At 41.4% G+C, this 19,272-nt stretch overlaps 1 protein-coding gene across 14 annotated transcripts in view; it reads left to right on the top strand.

Moving 5' to 3' along the window:
* Positions 1–19,272, top strand: part of caska (calcium/calmodulin-dependent serine protein kinase a) — a 154,128-nt gene that overhangs the window by 66,492 nt on the left and 68,364 nt on the right. For all 14 annotated transcript variants that reach the window (XM_040006805.1, XM_040006812.1, XM_040006816.1 and 11 more), the window contains exons 3-5: positions 5,935–6,040; positions 10,609–10,686; positions 10,838–10,910. In XM_040006805.1, the coding sequence (XP_039862739.1) occupies positions 5,935–6,040; positions 10,609–10,686; positions 10,838–10,910 (257 nt within the window). The remainder of the gene's footprint in view (positions 1–5,934; positions 6,041–10,608; positions 10,687–10,837; positions 10,911–19,272) is intronic.

Below are 19,272 nucleotides of genomic sequence, written 5' to 3'. Positions count from 1 at the left end.
GAGGAGAATGAACACAAGGAAAGTGGCGGGGCCAGACGGCATCACCAGCCGTCTGCTGCGCTGCTGTGCTGACCAGCTAGCAAGTGTGTTCACTTCCATCTTCAACGAGTCCCTGGCGAAGTCCGCAGTCTGTGGTCCCCACATGCTTCAAAAGATCCACCGTCATCCCTGTGCCCAAGAACAGCAAACCCTCATCCCTGAACGATTACCGGCCAGTTGCACTGACCTCGGTAGTAATGAAGGTGTTCGAGAGGCTGCTGAAGAACATCATCTCCTCCTCCATCCCAGACACCAGAGATCCGCTCCAGTTCGCCTACCGACCACCTACGACAACTGAGGAAGTGCAGGGTCTCTCCAGAGATCCTCAGGATTTTCTATGCAGGCGCTGTTGAGAGCATCCTCACACAGAACATCACATCCTGGTTTGGGAACAGCTGTGTGAAGGACCAAAAAGCTCTCCAGAGAGTGATCCGTACAGCAGAACGCTGCTGCAGGATTGCTCTCCCCCCGCTTCAGGACACCTACACCAGGAGATGCCGGACTACAGCAGCGCAGATACTGAAGGACCCGTCCCAACCTGGCAACAAACTGTTCCAACTTCTGCAATCCGGTAGAAGGTTCCGCATCATCCGGGCAAGGACAGAGAGACTCAAGAGGAGCTTCTATCCCCAAGACCCCCCCCCTCCCCAGCTGTTTGTGCACCTATGTTTTTGTAACCTGTCCGTGCAGCTAGGCCTTGCTGCACGGACAGGTTGAAAACCTCAGTGCACGTATGATCGTATCAGTGAGATCAGTGCAGGAGCTCAGAGGTTCCCCTGGATTACGGGAGGGGAGGAAATTTACTGCTGATGCAGAGGTTTCTGAGTGAGCTGCGTTCATCTACTGCAGCAAGTGACACCCGCTGCTATAGATAGCTCCTGTGGTGAGATCAAAGCTGGAACAATGAAACCAATGTGACCACCATAAACAGAAAATTTTCTCTTTCTGTTTGTTGTTGGGCCATCACTTAGACAACCTATAAATATGTTTGGATGAGTAATTCACCGGAAATTTGTTTTTATTCTATTTTTAAATTTAGATGGCTGTTGTGGGACAATCTTCAGCCAGCTCCATATGGGGTTAATGTAAACATTTAAACACTTTTAAAGAATTTAAACAAGAACAAAGTAGATTTGATTACTAATACAATTTTAGTTAAGGAAACATTTCAATGAAACTTGCAGGTCAGAATATGGTGTGAAATGAAGTGGAGCTGATGCATTGTTTGGGAGGTTGTGGAGTAGCTTTAAGCTGGGTTTGCTGTTTATGGTATAAGAGTCAACCTCAGCATAGAATGCCCTCCACTGCTTTTTCATTTCCACACAGTACTTTATTTACAGCTGTCCACATGAACCATTTTAGCTCTTGTGGCCTGCTAAATGCGTGCTACATGAAAGGAGAACTTCGGACAATGCCCCCACCTGATTTTCCTACCACTTCACTGAGTTCATGTTTGGGGAAATAGTGCATCTATTTATCTGAGGCACTGGAAGAAGCTTGGGAGAGTAATTAAGATGGGTTCAGGAGTTTCATATGCCATTGATTTTAATTTCAGTATATTTCCATAGGCCCACCCTGTTGCCTTTACAATTTTCTACACCTCATCTGTAGTCTTATCTTTCCACTCTGTTTTTTTGTTTTTGTTTTTATTTTTACATTTTAAGTCATTAAGTCTTTTACTCTGTCCTGCCTCACGTTTACACTTTGGATCGTTTAGGATCGATGGCATTGTTCCACCTTGAACATCACCCACAAGCATATGCACGCACGCCAAACTTAACGAATTAGAAGTTTCTTCCTTTAACTTTTTTTTTCTTTGAGCTGGATAAAACTGGTGTGACAACAGCTGTTCATTTGATTAGGCAACTTCTGCAATCTCCAGCAGGAGTTACAGTGCCGGGCATGAGCAGCCCAGTTCATCAGATGACATTAAAAGTGGCGGACCGCATTGCCCTTAAGGTAACACTTATCCCAGCTTTAGCGGCATTAGCATCATGTTAGAGCTAGCTGACGCGTCGCGCCTGTCCTCCAAGGGTTGGCTTAATGTTGGTGCTCAGGCTCACGGCAGCACAAGTGGCTTGTGGCTTCAGCTCCGAGCTTAATTAAATGTCACTGGATACATGATGGAACAATACGCAACACTTTTTGTCATAGCTGGGGTGTGTGGGTGTGTGGTGATTGTGAGCTAGCTCATGACATCTTACCAGAAGCATCTACTCAGCCTCGCCTTTTTCACCATATAGTCTTCCTGTCCATAAATCACCTCCAGCAGCCACAGCTGGGGAAATATCTCACTGGGGGGAATATTTAGCTCTCGTATACCACATACTCGAGTGTTTATATATAGGCTCAGCTTAGCTGTGCTTCAGTTAGAGATGGATCTTAACAGTTAATACAGTTAAGTGCTCTTGATTGAGACTGTGCTCATGCAGAAGGGTTACGTACATCATGTATATTTCTCTGGTTGGCTTCAACCTTCAGAAGCTCTCAGAGCAGCTGCCAAGCATGACTGAATAGATCAAAGGAGCGGGAAACTGAATGGAGGGACGAGAGAGAGAGATAGAAAGAGATGTTCAGATGTTCATACTCAAGGCGAATCCCCATTGTTTGTCAAATCCAATTTCATAACCTGCAATGGCAGAAACAAGCGGTGAACAAAACACTGACGTGTCACGTCACCTTTTAAGCTGATACAGCGAACTTATTAGCAGATGATTACGCAGCCAGCGACACTGCCCACCTGATGAATGCAAATGTTCCCTCTCTTGCCTCTCACTGTGTCTGCGTGAGTGGCTTTGTGGGGCTTTTTCACTAACGGCAACTATACAGTGATGTTGATATTTATTTTCAATTTGCCATCAGAACCTGAGCAATTCATGTCCATGCAATTTTGGTAGCTTAGCTGATGAGAGTTTTTAGGATGGATACAATGACACAGTGTTTTAAGGCTGTTATTCACTAATTGCCTCATTTAGATTCATGATTAGGCAGAAGGAAAAAGGGGTCATTAGCGAAAAAGCCTAAGGTTGTTCATATTTGCCTCACAGATTTGGAGCTGCGCCTGATTTGAATGGCACTGGGGTGGGGGGGGGTCCAAAAAATATCTTCAGGCTAATGATGATGAAGGGAAATGAAGCAGGGAGAAGGAGTGTGTGAGATGCTTTTCAGTAGCCACTGTGTCGTTTAATTTTCATGCAAGTCCCCTTTTGTCCGCCGATATGCTGCAGATTCATGTCTACCTTCCATCCTTGCTCCATCCCATCTACATGACAGAACCATTTTCATTTGCAACAGACACAGTGACAGAATATTGATTGTCTGAGCTGTTTTTTCTCCTCCCTGTGCGCATCATTCTTGTCAAAGCTTCCATCAAATATCCAGTTGTCTTTTTTTTTTTTTTTTTTTTTTAGCTGTTCTTAATCTCATGAGGAGGAGGGATTTGTATGGTTGTGGGGGTTTGTGGGGGTTTTCTTGTTTTTTGGTTGGCTTCTTTTTGTGTGTGCATTTTTTTTTTTGTCTGTCATCTCTCCCCAGCGGTTCCTCTAAACAGCCAGCCCGCATTGTTCTTTTCAGCTTCAGTAACCCTCTCCATTAACCCTCCTCTTCATTAGGAACCAATTAAAGTGGTAGATGCTCATTGCCAAGCAGCAGTAAGAGGATGTAAAATAATGGGATAGATACAAACTGCACTGCACTTGAACCAAAGGAGAGCAGAGACTTACCAATTTGCCAATTTCTGGAGTTCAGGCCAAATGCAGCAATGCATTTTCTATGCATTTTACACAAGTGCAGCTAAGCTACATAACTTCCTCTGGGATTCTGAAACCATGATGTAGACAAGCTCACGTCGAATGCTGAGGCAGAGAGACGGGAAAGGTTCAGTTACTAGATTAATGTAAGACAAACAGCCATACGTGTCACAGAGATGTGGTTCATAAAAGGCATCTCATCCCTGATAAGAAACGTAGAACAAAGGGGAAAACACATCCTATACATTTCTCTCAAAATGCTGCTAGTGGCATTGCTCTGCATGCCAGCAAGGTGCTGGAGTAACCAGATGAGATGGTGTTCACTTTTCATGGTGAAGCCAAAGCAGGCAGAGGAAACAATCAGCTGGTGACACCATAGCACCTTCACACATATGCTGCAGCTGTCACTTTTATCAGCGTTCAAGATAGAGCCATATGTGAGAATGCACATGTGCACTTCAGTGAGATCATATCATCAATCTTTTAAGCCACATGACAACAGAGCAGCTAAATGTCCGAGCAAGCTAACGGTGACTGGCGTCTCCTGTGCGTTCTGTCCCGACAACAATCCTATACCAAACAGAGTATTTCCATTTGAAGTTTCTAAGGAGTTTTTTGAACTGGAACATGGATTCAACTCTAACTTCTCTGAGCAAGTACTTGGTGACAGTGAAAAGGAAAACCTCTCTTTTGATTGGCAGAACCGATAGAGGAGGGGCAGCCACCTGCTGCTCACATCAGTTGTAACTACACTGATGTCACCTAAAACTTGGAAATGTTTAATGAGAACAGTCACCACTGTAGCATTATAAAAGTGACAGAAAATAATAAAATATATCCCGTTTTTAAGACTAGGTTCTTCTTAAATTAGCGTGGCCAGAGGGCAAAATCTCTTCTACTTAAATGGTACTTCTTAGGTAGTACAGCTACTCCTTTATTTTCCATGAGGTCGACACAGAAGATGGATCTGCATGTTTGATTTGACACAGTTTTTACATCTAACACACACCATCCCATTTATCCAGGTGAACTCAGACAACACCTTCAAACCATTTTTTATTTTATTTTAAAGTTTTAAAAAAAATGTATTAATTTTTTAAAATTTGTAACCACCAAGACTGCTTCAGAGAATTCTGTCTTCTGTGTTGATGTGTCATCAAAGGAGAGCTGGCAGTGACTGTGACGGTGGATGTGACGTTAGTTATAAATTGGTTTACAGTCAACTTTGTCACATGGTGCCGTTCGCCAGGCCCCACATGGCAGTTATAATGGAGCCCTCAGTCAAGCTCAGGCACCCACAACAAAATTGACTTCATCAAGAATGCAGGCTGTGCACATTCAGAAACGGGCTTGTCACGGGAGCTAACACCCACGCCTGAAGCACGTAATTGTGAGGATAACTGGTGTTAATTGGGAAATGTACATTGCACATCAGTAGGATATGCAAAGTCAATAATTGTTGGTCTTTTGTTTTGTCTTTACATATTTAGATATGTAAAGTGTTTAAAGAAAAGTTTCCTATCAGTCACATTGACAGAGAGATCCATGTGTCCATACGCAACAGTCTCTGTTTTTAAAGATCATCATTTGCTGCATGCTTTTGATGTTAGAATCAGCACACCAGCAGAGATCTGGAGTCGTGGGCAGGAAACACAGGCTTCAGAAAGTTTCTGTGCAGCCTGTTGAGGGCAGAAGGTTAGGCTGTATATTACATGTGAAATATGTGATCAAAGAGTTTTTCATTTTTACTTTTTAATGAAAACCAACACCTACTGAGTTGTCACTTTCAGGCCTGTGAAAGGGCAATATGAGACTTAATTTATAAAATGCTTTGATTTTACTTGAGGGTACGCAGCTGACTGGTTGGATGGAATTGCACGCGAGGTGGTGTAATTTTCAAAGGAATCACAGGCTATCAATAAGCTGAATACTGTGTGTCTTGCTCTTGATGCGGGGGGTCTAATTTCCCCCATCAAGTTGAACCCAGTGTGGCCTTTAGTGAAATAAAAAGAACACCCCTGTCCTAAATGCACAGTTGTCTTCAGCTGCAAAAAGTATTGGCCTAATGTTACACTCTGTATACAACACTGCACCACTTCTGCTCATCTCCAAACTCTCTCTCTCTGTCTGTTCTCTGTGTTTTCAGATCTGAAGAGGGAGGCCAGTATCTGCCACATGCTGAAGCACCCCCACATTGTGGAGCTGCTGGAGACCTACAGCTCAGATGGGATGCTCTACATGGTGTTTGAGTTGTAAGTCCCAGGCTGTGATTCAGCAAACACACACAAAATTCCTCACACCAACACATATGTAGGCTGAAGATAGGTAATGGGGGACGGGTGTCACAGTGGGGCACATCTGTAAGGGAATGCATAGTGGGGATGGTACAGAGGAAAGAGGACACAGAGCAGAAGGATGACAGTGTGAGGAGGGCGTGGAGAGAAAGTGAACCCTGCAGTGGTTTTATGTAATCAAAGCTGATATGAAAAAGCTTGTTAGATGAGGGTTTTTTTTGTGGGGGGGGCAGTGTGCAGAGGATGAGTGCAGTCTATATATATATGAGGGGAGGGGGGAGAAAAAAAAGATGAGATTAAGATTTCACACTTGCTGCTACTTCCAGCTTTTCCAAGAGCTGCATCATCCCCTGGAGCTCCTCCCAGCCTGCTCCGTATCTTCATCTTTCTCCTCTTCCAGAACTAATTCCTTTATCATTTAATTCTGTTATCGCTGAGCAGGCGAACGCTCGGGTTTCGTGCATAGTTCTATCACATGGCTTGGTGCACCGGGAGAAAACTTTCAAGGATATGCAGACGAGCGCCATTTAAAGAGATTTTCATGGTTTTTGGAGCTCATTTGCGCGCACACACACACACACACACACACACACACACACACACACACACACGCTCATGAGACCACAGGCAGATATCGGAGCGCTACGGGCCTTGGAGAGGGGAATGGATATGGGAGTAAATGCAGTGGATAAATGTGGAGGGCCTCATGCCGCTCTTTTTCTCAGGTCTCACTCCTCACTAATCACAGAGGCTAAAATGTGAACGTGGTGCGGTAATAGGAGTGCAGAAAAATATGGATGTGCTGTAGCCAAGTCCTACATCAGAGTCCTGTTTAATTGGCACAGAGGCTAAGTGACAATAAAGAATAGGCTTCCAGTAATTGGGAACAGAGCAATTATGAGAGACAGGATCAGCTGTGGCTAAATGGCCTGGCTGCAATTGTGTGCGAGTTGTGTGCATTTGATGATTGTCATTCCATCATCTGTATATGTGTGTGTTTTTTAAAACAGCCACCTAAGGAAGACTGAGCCTGTGCGCAAAGGCCTAATTGCCTTAAAGTCTGCTCCCAGCAGCTTAATGATCGCGAGCGCACCGCTTTCCTGTGCATTGAGACGCTGTGGCCGGAGCCTTGTTTCAGCTCGGTTGAGGAGCGGTCGTTTTTAGAGCCGTGCTGTTATTGTGAATCCCTCCAGAGGGCTTTCATGAATGCATCACCATTACAGCAACAGCTCCTCCTCCTGAACACTTGGATCATAGTGGGGAGCTCCATGCAAATGCTATCATCACTGTGAAAAGAAGATGATTGCTTATGATTTACAAAACTGAACCTCGCTTTAGCGTGTAGACTATAAAATTAACCGATTTTATATGACAGTCAGCAAAAATCCTTCATTTCACTCATTCCCATCCAAATTCATTCAAGAGTATGAATGTGCACCAGTATGCAGTTTTGCCTGTTTTCTCTATGCATAAGCTGCAGAACAAGTCTAGTCTTGTGATGTCAGAGCACGTGATCTAACCTCTTGTTCAATGGGAAAATCTAAGATGCAATTTATTTATACCAGATTTTGGGAAATCGTTTCAATTATTGGAAATAATTTCCCCGTTCACAAATTTGGTTATAGCAGATTAAAAAAAAAAAAGTATAAAAAATAGCTTAAATATGCTGACCAGTATGTAGCTCAATAAATTAGAATGCAGTGTGGCCGAACCAGGAACTAAATCTAATCTAAACTCTAAATAAATACAAGGCAGTAAAATCAGAGTAAAAATATTATTGTATTTCACAGTTAACTAAGCAGAAACAGAATAAAAATTCACTACACACACCCGTCTAAGAGTCATTACCTCCTCCAAGGACGTATTCACTGTTAGGCTGCTCGACATGACTGAATGTTTTTGGTAGTATTTGTTATTATGTCTGTAAACACGAGAGCTTAAAAAGGTTTGAATGAATTCTGATCAAACTTTGTAGGTGTGTAGAGTGGGCTCATGTTAACAATCTATTTGTGTGTGCATTACATCCACTGAGATCTTCAAGGTCAGCTTCATGATTTATTGGTTAAAAATCGTCAAAAAAAAAATTATAAAAACTATGAAGTGTGGTGTTGACATATAGAATATACTGTATAAAGTTTGTCTTTAAACATAGTGTTTTTGCCTAGTTAGTTAGAAACATAATTTAGTGTAATATTAAATAATAATAAGAAGTTATTAGTTATTGGCGTCCAGTCATTTACAAATCTTTACCTATTATTCATTACCTACTCACAAATGTTTTTCTAAAAGTAAATACTGCTCAGAGTGTGAGTTGCATTGGTGGAAGTTCTTGTTTGATATTTGTTAGAGTTGTTCGATGAGATATGAAAGATATTCAGAAGCCTTGAATCAGTTTGTTAGAGAACGTGCTGACGGTCCACTGAGTGGTGTAGAAGGTTGTCAGGACTATCCGTGATGGATATCAGTTTGTTCAGTGTCCTCCTCTACATCTCTGCTCTGATGCAGACTCAGCAGACTACAGCAAAGTGTACGCAGCAGTTTGATGGAAAATCTCTAACACTTTCAAGAATCTCGACTTCTTTAAGAAATCGAGATGGCTCGTCGCCTTCTTCTGTACAGTCTCTGTGTTAGTCTTTCCAGTACAGTGTGTTGATGTGCATATACTTGTACTCATGGGCATGCTGTCCCAGGATAGACGCAGGCTGTTGTGGGACAGCTGATCACCATCTCTCTGGTAGTTTTTACATTTAGAAGTATTTCTGCTACACCATGCCACCAGTAATGCTCTATATCCTTCAATTATACGTCTAGCAAGTTGCTTTTTTTCCTAAGCATTTGACAATCATAAGTTTTCTTATTTTCTTATTGTTGCTTGAAGCTTATCAACGTCATCATCCAGTCACTGATCCAAACTACCTGAGGCCCAACACTGACTGCGTAGAATTTGCTCATTAGGTACAGTCACCAGAGACTGTCTGCTGATGCAGACATGGACAGACTGCTCGTCATTCCTCTTATACGTTCTAGTGCAGTCTCTCCATGGAGAAGACAAAGAAAAGAAAACTGGCAGGCACAAAGTCTCCTCAGAGCCTCGTGCTTACCATTTGAAGATGAAATTTAAGTCACTTGTGGAGCGTAGCACTCACTAACATGGAATCCATGACACGCCTTGAATTCTTAGTCTACATGGCTATGGGTTTAACTGATAGGGCAGCTCAACATGGCTTAGGTGGAGCTGAAATCCCTTATTGGGACAGGAGATTCAATCCAGAGGCTCCTGAAAATACAATTGAGTTATTTATTACAAAGCGGTTTGTGAATATTTGCAGTGGAGCCTCTTTATATTATATTATTTAATTTTTATTTATTCATTTATTAAAGAAGTATGCCTTGTTCGATGTTACAAAAATCCCTGACATCAAGTAGAATTCTAATATTTGGATAAACACTTACAAACATTCAGAAAAGTTGAGTACTACAAACAGAAGACGTTCTACACAGGAAAAAGTAGGTGAAAATACAGCAAAAACGTAGACGGTATTCAAAAGATGGACATAGCCACCACAGCATCATTCAACGGTCATTTTAAACTGTCAAGAATCAGATGTACTAAGTGTACGATGTGTCTGACTGAGAAACTCACAGCATGCTCATACGTTTGCAACCTGTCAGTCAAAAAGTAGCCAGGCGACAAATCACGACCTGCTTCACTTTCGTTTTAGTTTAAATAGGACATCGAGTGATAGATACGATTTAAAACTGGTGAATGAGACCATAAACAAATCAGGAAAGTCTTCACCGAGATCATAGGTCCGATTGTATAGCTGACTACATATTATCTTTTATATACTGTCTGTACTTGCTTTGATGTTCTTGGTGGGGTACTCTGACCTGCTGAGCTAACTTTTTCATGAGCTAAGATCGGCTTCATTTAGCTCCGTATTTATCTGTTTATAGTAATATTTTATGGGTCTTTTACTGTATTTAAATATTCCCTCAGGGTTTCAAATAAGGTTTAGGTAAAATGTTTTTGTATATTTTATTAATCCCCTGTAGGAAATTACTCTCTGCATTTAACTTCACTCAGTGAAGCAGTGTGTAGGGACAGTACCTTGCTCAGGGGTACCTCAGGATTTGAACCCCCGATCTTCCTACTGAGCTATCTCCTCCCCCAATAATGGTGCTATGAAATACACTTTTCTACTTCCTAACTCTTAATAGTTTCAGAAGAGAATGCTGAAGCATAGCAGAGGCTTACAGAAATATTACCAGCATCATAGCAGCTTTTTTCGTGCTACATGTAGGCCTGGTCCAGCTGTGCCTACCTCAACTCGCAGACGCTAAACACAATTACTGCTACTGACCTGTTTCTCCCATTTCGCCTTCACAGCCAATCACAAAGAAGCGCAGCACTTGAAGTTTTAATAAGAATGGCCTTTCCTTCTTACTTGTATTTGTGGCCTGACCTTCATGCTAGTCTGACCCTCTCTCACCGTGAGTCTCTTTCTAATTTCTGTGTGTGTTAGTATGGATGGAGCGGACCTGTGTTTTGAGATCGTGAAGAGGGCAGACGCTGGCTTTGTCTACAGTGAAGCCGTGGCCAGGTGAGATTTTTATGGCTTTGATTTACTTCCCTGAAAGGCTTCCTGATGCTTTTTTAAAATTATTTGAATCAATATTTGCAACCATGATTTACACAAACACTTAACTCTGATGTAACAATGACCTTGCACTTTCTCTCTCCCCCCCGCTTAGTCACTACATGAGGCAGATCCTCGAGGCGCTACGCTACTGCCACGACAACAATGTCATCCACCGAGATGTCAAGGTATTTTTCATCTGCTTAGGTGTCCAACTACGAAGTGCAGCAGCCCACATTTGAAAGTTCAGTTGTTTCTGTTGTCACGTGTGTTTAAATGCAGTTTATGTTATTACATTTTATTTATTACTAAGTGATTAGACTTTTATCTAGTTTTGTCCAGTTTTGCTGTTTGCTAAATTAGAATTGTTGTGGCTCTGGATTGGCTTGTCTTAAATTTCCAATCCAGCTTAAATGGCTTGTATTTGTATAGCGCTTTACTTGGTCCCTAAGGACCCCAAAGCACTTTACACTACATTCAGTCATCCACCCATTCACATACTGGTGATGGCAGCTACATTGTAGCCACAGCTGCCTGGGGCGCACTGACAGAGGCAAGGTTGCCAGACACTGGCGCCACTGGGCCCTCTGACCACCACCAGTAAACAACAAGTGAAGTGAACGGGTGAAGTTTCTTGCCCAAGGACACAACGACCGAACCGGCAACCTTCCAATTACAAGACGAACTGCCAACTCTTGAGCCACGATCGCCCCGCTAAATACTTTTTGGATTGTTGGCCACACAAAACAATTGGGTAGGTTGGGTGGTTGTACAGTTGACAAAATTCTTGACCTCCCCAAGTTTATTGAATCCTTGCAGCGCGGAGGCAAAAGCAAACATTTTCTATAAATGGCAATGGTGCAACATCAAATGTTAAACGTGTGACCGATTTATTTTTTTTGCCCATGAGTAAGTTTGCTAATAATGTTGGTTGAAGCTAAGAGAAGCAGTCAATGGAAAAAACAATAGCGCTGCTTTAAAACATTTTATTTAAATTTAAAAAACCCACAATGGTGGGGAGGGAAACAAAGAGTAACTGGCTTCTTTTTCACAGGCCGTTCCAGTGTTTATCTGTCTCACACACTCGACCAAACAACAAATACAAAATTAAACAAAAAGCTAAAAATCAAAATGTCTCTTCCAGCAAACATAAAAAAAAAAAAACTCTGACGTAAAGTTAAGTCTTTTGTGCGCATCTCAAATAAATAAATGAATAATCCAAAAAGTAGCTATATTAATACTGAAACAAACAAGAAAAGAAGGTAAAATATTCCCTCCAAACAAAACGTATAAATTCTAAATGTGCAGATCTGGTGTCTATATCGCCTGTCGTCATTTACTGGACTGACAAATGCCAGTTGGAAAAATTTTAAATATCGCCCAACCTTAATCCTCCCACAGTGTTGGTCAGGTTGTGTACGTGAAACACATACACAATAACTACATGGTGGGTCTTCACCCAATTTTTTGCTTAAGGTCACATTTGTTGTTTTACTTTTTGTACGTTCACATATATTCAACCTTTTGGTGACCGTATTTACTACTGACCACGTAGTTTTTATACTTCTGAGTGAAAACACTTTCGACTGGTGGTGAATGACATTAGTTTCGTCCTGGATTTGACTGTTTGTCACCCATGCCAACTTCTCAATACACTTTCATTTTCACAATGACAAGCAAAGTTTCGCATTCTTTTTTGTACTTCACACAGTTCATTAACCTGTAAGTCGTGGTGGGTCATAATCTGGGTCAGCTGCAGCATTATTGGCACTCTGGTTAAGTATGCTGTTTTGACAGCGTTTGGCTAGCTGCTTGTTTCCTACTACCTATCAACAAGCTCTGTAACCATTTCAGAGTGGACGAGCCATTTGCTCGAGTTTTGAAAGCTAACAGACACGCTTTATCCTGTATTCCTTTGTTCTCTCCAACCGGTCGCGGCAGATGGCCACTCCTGACCTGGTCCTGCTGGAGATTTCTTCCTGTTAAAAAAAGGGTTTTTCTTCCCCACTGTCACCAAAACGTTTGCTCATAAGCGGTCATATAATTGTTGGGGTTTTCTCTGTTATTATATATTATTGTAGGGTCTTTACCTTACAATGTAAAGGGCCTTGAGGTGATGCTTGATGTGATTTGGCGCTATATTAATAAAATGGAATTGACTTAAATGTTTGTCCGTTTTTGCTCAGTAAAGGAGTTCAGATGCTTAATGACACAAGTTCTCCTTTTTCAGGTTTTTCATTTCGTAATGCACCAAAATTTAAATGGATCTGAATGTGCAGGCGGCCACTTTAGCATCTCTTCTATGACAGAGCCATGTTGTTGGGGTTCATGCAGAATGTGGTTTGGCATTGTCTGGCTAAAATAATTAATGTCTCGTCTGAAAGGTGTTTGGGGGGGAACATATAGGTCTGCAAAACCTACATATACCATTCAGAAGTAAATTCACCTTCCCCTGGTACATTCGCAGATGCTGGTGTAAGCCCACAGAGAACAGCTATGATTTCCAAAAGGAATCTTTAAAAAGAAAATGTATTGGTTATCGTCACGGACAGTTTTTCACTTTGCTTAGTTATCTTAAATAAACTCAGGCCCACAGAAGATGTGTTTCTGGCTCTGATTTATCCAGTCTACTTTTACCTTGCAGTCATGGATGCAGTAAGTGACGTTCAATGGCGGTGGGTTTTTGAGCACATGGTGTAATTTTAAGGTTGGAATTGTTTTCGGTCAATGCTATAGGCCACAGTCGATCAAGTGTTTCACAGCCTTCATTACAGAGTTTGGGTTTTCTTAATATTTCATTGATGTTATATACCGGAGATGATGAAATCCTCAAGGTTTTTTTTGGGGGGGTTTTTTGCGTTGATGAACCGATTGTGAGATTTTCCACTATATATTTTATCAGTAGTACACAAGCAGTTGTACCCCTCTCCCAGTGAATGCTGGTATCAAATTGGAAATAAGGAAACATTTTTCACGTTTTAAACGTTTAATACGTTGTCCTTGTATTGCTTTCAAGTACATTTTGGGTTGTTATATTTTCCAAAGCATCCCAGTTTTTTGGGGATGGGGTTGCACCAGTTTACCACAGTGCACTTCCACTATTATTCCCCCCCCCCCCCCCCCCCCCCCCCCCATTCGAATCATTGGGGCAGTTCAGCAGTGTAGAGCTGTTAAATATGAAGCAACAACAGGAGTAAAAGGTTTTGATTTGTATTAAAGTTAATTTAGAACTAATGTTTGAAAAACTGTAGCCCTTGAGTACATATTTAGGGTTGAAAGAATTTGAGTAACAAATGGACATGTTTTTCACTGCAGAAGACACAGAGGGGAGGAGATTGGTTGGCTGTTGTTGGCTCTGGTACCAAGCAGGTCCACAGCAGTACAGCTCTTCTGCGTGAGGCTGTAATGGAAAAGAATGTCAGCAGGGCTTCTCTCGAAACACTGCGGCTAAAGCTGACATAACAAGCTATGAGGGGAAACTCTGTGGATCAGTTGTGCTGCTGCTTTTTTCGCTCACGTCAGACTATGTAGAACTGGTCTGACATGAGTGATGAATGAGTGAGGAATGTGTGATCAAAAGTAGAATCTGTATCATTCTGCTTATGATGCCTTTTGCATCTAAAGTAGTCTTCTGCACCCTCTCAGTTCCCTGTCGTTGTGTGGAAATGAGAAACAATAGAGTTGCTAGTGGGTGTGGTTGGACCAGTGTCACACTGATTCAGTGACTCTTAATGTGCTTAAGCAGAGAAAGCTAATGCTATTACTGTTTCAATTAGTTACATGAGGTTTGAGTTATTCTGTAACATGTCCTGACATGCAGTGACCAGTATGCCCCTTTGGCTGCACTCTCTGACACACTCCCTATCGTAAAGAGGCTCTTACTGCTGGCCGTGGGGGTCATACTTTTAACATCACTCTGGGTTGTTTACTGCTAGCTTTGTGTTAGCTGTTTGTGCAGTTGCTTGCAACAGGCTGATGTATTATCAGCAGTTGTTTCTGGCCTGGACATAGTCTGCACTTACTGTCGCATTCTCAGTTTTTCATTGCTTCACTATTTTCCTCCTCCCTGAACACAAACTGAAATCAGCTGACTACGTTACATGTGCACAGCGTGGAAAAGGCATGCATGATTTTTTTCTCTCTCTCTCTCTTATTGTGCAGATAACTGAGGAACCTTGTAGCACAAGTAATGACACAACTGTAACTATACTGTGACTACAGTAAGAGAAACCGATCATGTACTTTAGATGTCATCACGCTGCTAGATGAGGACAAATCAGCATCAAGGCTCCTCCACCGGGATCAGAGTCAGACTTGGTGTGGGATATAAAACGCTTTAATCAGATGTCATGTATACAAAGTGAAGCAACTCGTAGTGCTGAGTGTTCCTAACGAAGCTCTGGCTCCAGCCTGCTGTGTGATACATGGTAGTAAACAGTGGACTGGCAGCTCCTCTATAGTTTGTGCAGTGGTAAATCTAGATGTCGTGATATGAGAATTCTTCATGCTACTGCCGTGGGATTGATATGTAATGCCTTCTCTTACGTTTCCCGTCAGTATCTCTCTAACACCGTCTGCAGCTATTTGATTATGTGCGTGCCTGTGTGAAAAGGTCAATGTAATCGCTTGCGTCAGTGTGTCAGTTGTTTGATTGCACGTCAGTCTTTGGTATTTGTGTGTGCTACAAGCAGTAAGTAGCTATTGTGTCAGCCAGCTTTTATGACAAGTAGAGCTAGCTTAGGGAAAAAAGAAAAGAAAAACTGTTTTGCATTCACATACCCTGCTTCACATTTTTCTTTAGTGTAAAAGCACTAAAATCCCCTCTGCAGTTAGTGAGGTTAATGCTTTTACGAGATATTCACAGAGCTTAATTAGAACACTTTAATATAAGTACTTTACTGACTTGGACAAGGCCCATATGCATATTTTGTCACAGTCAGCTCCCAGCTGTTGTATTACTATCTGTCTCTTCAGCATTGTGCATTGGTATTAGTCATCATAGTCTATATAGTCATATCTCTGTCTTCACTCTGCTGCGCCCCTACATGGATCCCTGCTGAATCACCGGCTTAGTCTTATTGTCTTGATGTGAGCGATACCAGCCTGTGAGTTTGGAGGGGCATAATGAGATGATAAAGCTGCCTGTTTGCAGTGATAGTATGTGTTTCAGTGCCATTCACTGAATTACAGCCTTTTTTATATACTGTCCACACATTTCAGCAATTTTGCACAGAGTGAAATCATTGCCTAAAAACTGTATTTTATAATGCTAAATAGAGTGGTTACTACTTTTCTACTCTACCTGAGCACTTTATATAATATCCCTTATTCAGCCATTCACACCAACATAAGTACATAGTACTTTCTGTCTAACATCCACACACATCCAATGCATAGGAGAGCAACTTGGGGTTGGCATATTTGGCATGGAATCAAACCACCAACCTTCCAGTTGAGCTACAACTACCCCCCTACTACTTCTGCAAGTCCTTCTCTGTGATCTGGTTGTATTTGTGACAGAGTAGTTATATATTCTACTGACTGTTTTATTTCTGGAGTTCAATGAACCCCATTATTATCCAAATCCTATCAAAGTCCTTTTCATTTTATATTTACATTATTACTCATCGACATCATTGAGCATTTAATCTGAGGAGCATAAAAATGGTTGCTCAGATCCTGCCATGATGTTTCAGATGTCAGAGTTAGCTTTTAATTTCACTTTTGTCGTTGTTGTTGTTGATAATTTTCCATCTGATGTGCAGCATCTTAAAAAGTTTTAATTACTGCACTTCATTTCTGTGGTAAAAACTTGGTTAAATACCATAGATGTTGGTATGTGTATCGCAGCCTCCGTGTCAACAAGTTTTCTCGTATGGAGAGTACAGAGTAGGTGTTACCGACACTGTGCTGGTGATCAGCATGTTTGTCTGCGGACGCATTTAAATTCAAGGCTTGTTATTTTTTGGCCTTGTATAATGTGTATATCTGTATAACGCTGTTTAAATGTAACACAGTGACCCAGACCGCTCAAACTGAAACAACAAATCGAACTCACTTCCTCCTGCTTGTTGTTTCACCTATTTGTAGTCTCATGTAAAATGTCTCACAGTAAAGGTGGAGAATTTCCTGGAACTGAAAGATAAGTTGAGAGTTCAGGTATATATTAAACATGCATGCATGCTGCTGTAGTTTAACAGTTTACAAATAAAGCTTAACAATCAAATCCACGTCAATACTAACCAGTCAGATAAAAGTCATTGATCACATTGGTCCTTTATTTTTATTTAAGAGTGTTAAATGTTACCTCCAGCTTGTCATTTGTCAGGATTTACCACTTTTTTGTCTCATAGTTTGTTTTGGTATTAATGTGTGAATAACAAAACTGTATGTCTCAAAACCAACACGAGGAGGTCGCAGCCACCACAGACATCTGATTAAAATAGACAAGTCTAGCTCATCACTCTAAAATGGCTCCATCTATTTAACTGCAGGATGTTGACTTGTAATCAGCTGCATCAGCACAGACTTGCTATGATCAAGTTATCAACACAGAAACAAATTAAATGCAGTTACTAGTGATCAATAAACTTGGTGATTTTACTGAGTTGTAGTTGACTTTTAAATGTGACACATGAATTACAAATAACTAGTTTGTTATGTGATGCAGTAACTATGGGATGGTTGATGACTGAGTTACAGCCCCTTTAAGATTCAAATTTCCCAGCTGTAATGTCTCGTTTTTGCCTTCGACTGTGATGAGGTCAGACTGGAGCTTTTTCTCAAGCTTGACAGATTGTTTTTTCTTTTTTTTAATGAATTGATGCAGTTGTTGTCACCAGTGCCTCCGAGCTAAAAAAAAAAACTAAAAATACACGCACGTAATGTTATTTAATTGCATTAATTATCTTTACTTTCATGTGACTAATGAGTTTAGTTCTCTAGAAATCTGCCTCTGATACACAAATTTGAGCAGACATGCTTTCAGTGAGAACAGCCTCACAGCTGCTACTCCAAACAGCAATTCTGATCACAATTTAATGCATTTAATGGGAAGCCTGTGAACTGTAGCTCTGAACAAAACCTGGTTTGCATGCTTCCTAAATAGTCACTTGTTGGGTTAAATGCTGGTATTTGTATAGACAACCAGAAAATGTTCACCTATACATGAAAAAGTCAATTTTCTCCAGTCGTGTTGCTGCATTACATAATAGACATAAAAATAAACACCCTCTACTACGAGAGCTTAAAATGAGCACTGCTGTGATGATGTGTGGCGTTTCACGTGGCGTTCTGTTGGGTAATTCCTAATGTCAGCTTCACTTTGCTTTAGGCAGCTGTTGCCAGGTTGTCAGCTAGTTCCCCTGCACTAAAACTATATTTAGTCATCGCTGTTTTAAATGGAACATCTGTTAATATTTGAATCTAAAATTAGCCAGATTATTAATCCCTGGATTGAAAGAGCAAAACCCGTGGACTAAACTAGTCATGTCATTATTGTGGAACAGACAAAGCAAAAATCAGTTTGTCTTTGTAAAGTTTTATTTGTCAGATTTCAAAATGGATACATTTCAGATTTTGAAATACTTTGATTACACAATACTAAAGCTAGCACAATATCACACTATACATATAGAGGGGGAACATTAATGGAAAATTAATTTCCTCTCCCCTCAGTTGCCCTTCACAACTGCAATTACAACAGACTTAATGTGCTTTAGAGTTGATTACTCTGCAGCAAAAAGGAGCCATCATTCAAGCCCAGCTGTGCAGCACCAACATTTTTTCAGATTTAGGAAGACAGCAGTTGTACAGGATAACTTTGAGATGGCTTCAGGACGTGCATCGTGTTGTAAAATCATCCCCCAGATATGGTCGCGCGTCTTGTTGTAACCTTGCTGATCTCTTCCACCAATTCTGAGACGGGGGTCTTCCTGCCAAGTAGACGGCAGGCATGATGTGTGCTGGACAGACTCGGTGAAATCTTCTTCAATTTTAAGTTCAGTGTCCTGCACAATGTTTTAAATTTCAGTCTATTTCAGATTTAGTTTCATTACACAACAGTAAAACAAAAACAATATCACACTGTATATAGAAGGGGAACATTGTACATCTAAATAGGAATTGGTGGAAACTAATTTTCCACTCTGCTCTCAGTTGTCCTTCGCAACTGCAATTACGACAAGCTTGATGTGCTTTAAAGCTGACGGCTCTGCAGCAGCAGTGGGGTATAGATCCATCTCCTCAAAGAAGCCCTCGTCAAGGCCCAGCCGTGCAGCAGCAACTTGGTTGGGTTTCTGAGAGCGGCGTTTGTCCAGGATTTCATGTAAGATGGTTTTAGGACATGCATCATGCTGTGAAATCATCCCCCAGATGTGAAGTTTGATGACACGTCCCGGCTGTGGTCGATCGTCTTGCTGTGGAACTTCTGTGCTATCATCCCAAATCTCCCCAGACTCGATCCTCTGGAGAACTCGTTGTAATCTTGGGTCATTGTTGATCTCTTCTGTCATTTGGGAGAAGGGAGTTTTTCTCCCAAGGAGTCGTCGA

Source organism: Simochromis diagramma, unplaced genomic scaffold, assembly GCF_900408965.1.
Source record: "Simochromis diagramma unplaced genomic scaffold, fSimDia1.1 OVJJ01000514.1, whole genome shotgun sequence".
NCBI lineage: Eukaryota > Metazoa > Chordata > Actinopteri > Cichliformes > Cichlidae > Simochromis > Simochromis diagramma.
The sequence above is the reverse complement of the archived record's forward strand: the minus strand, read 5'-3'. Positions and strand labels throughout refer to the sequence as shown.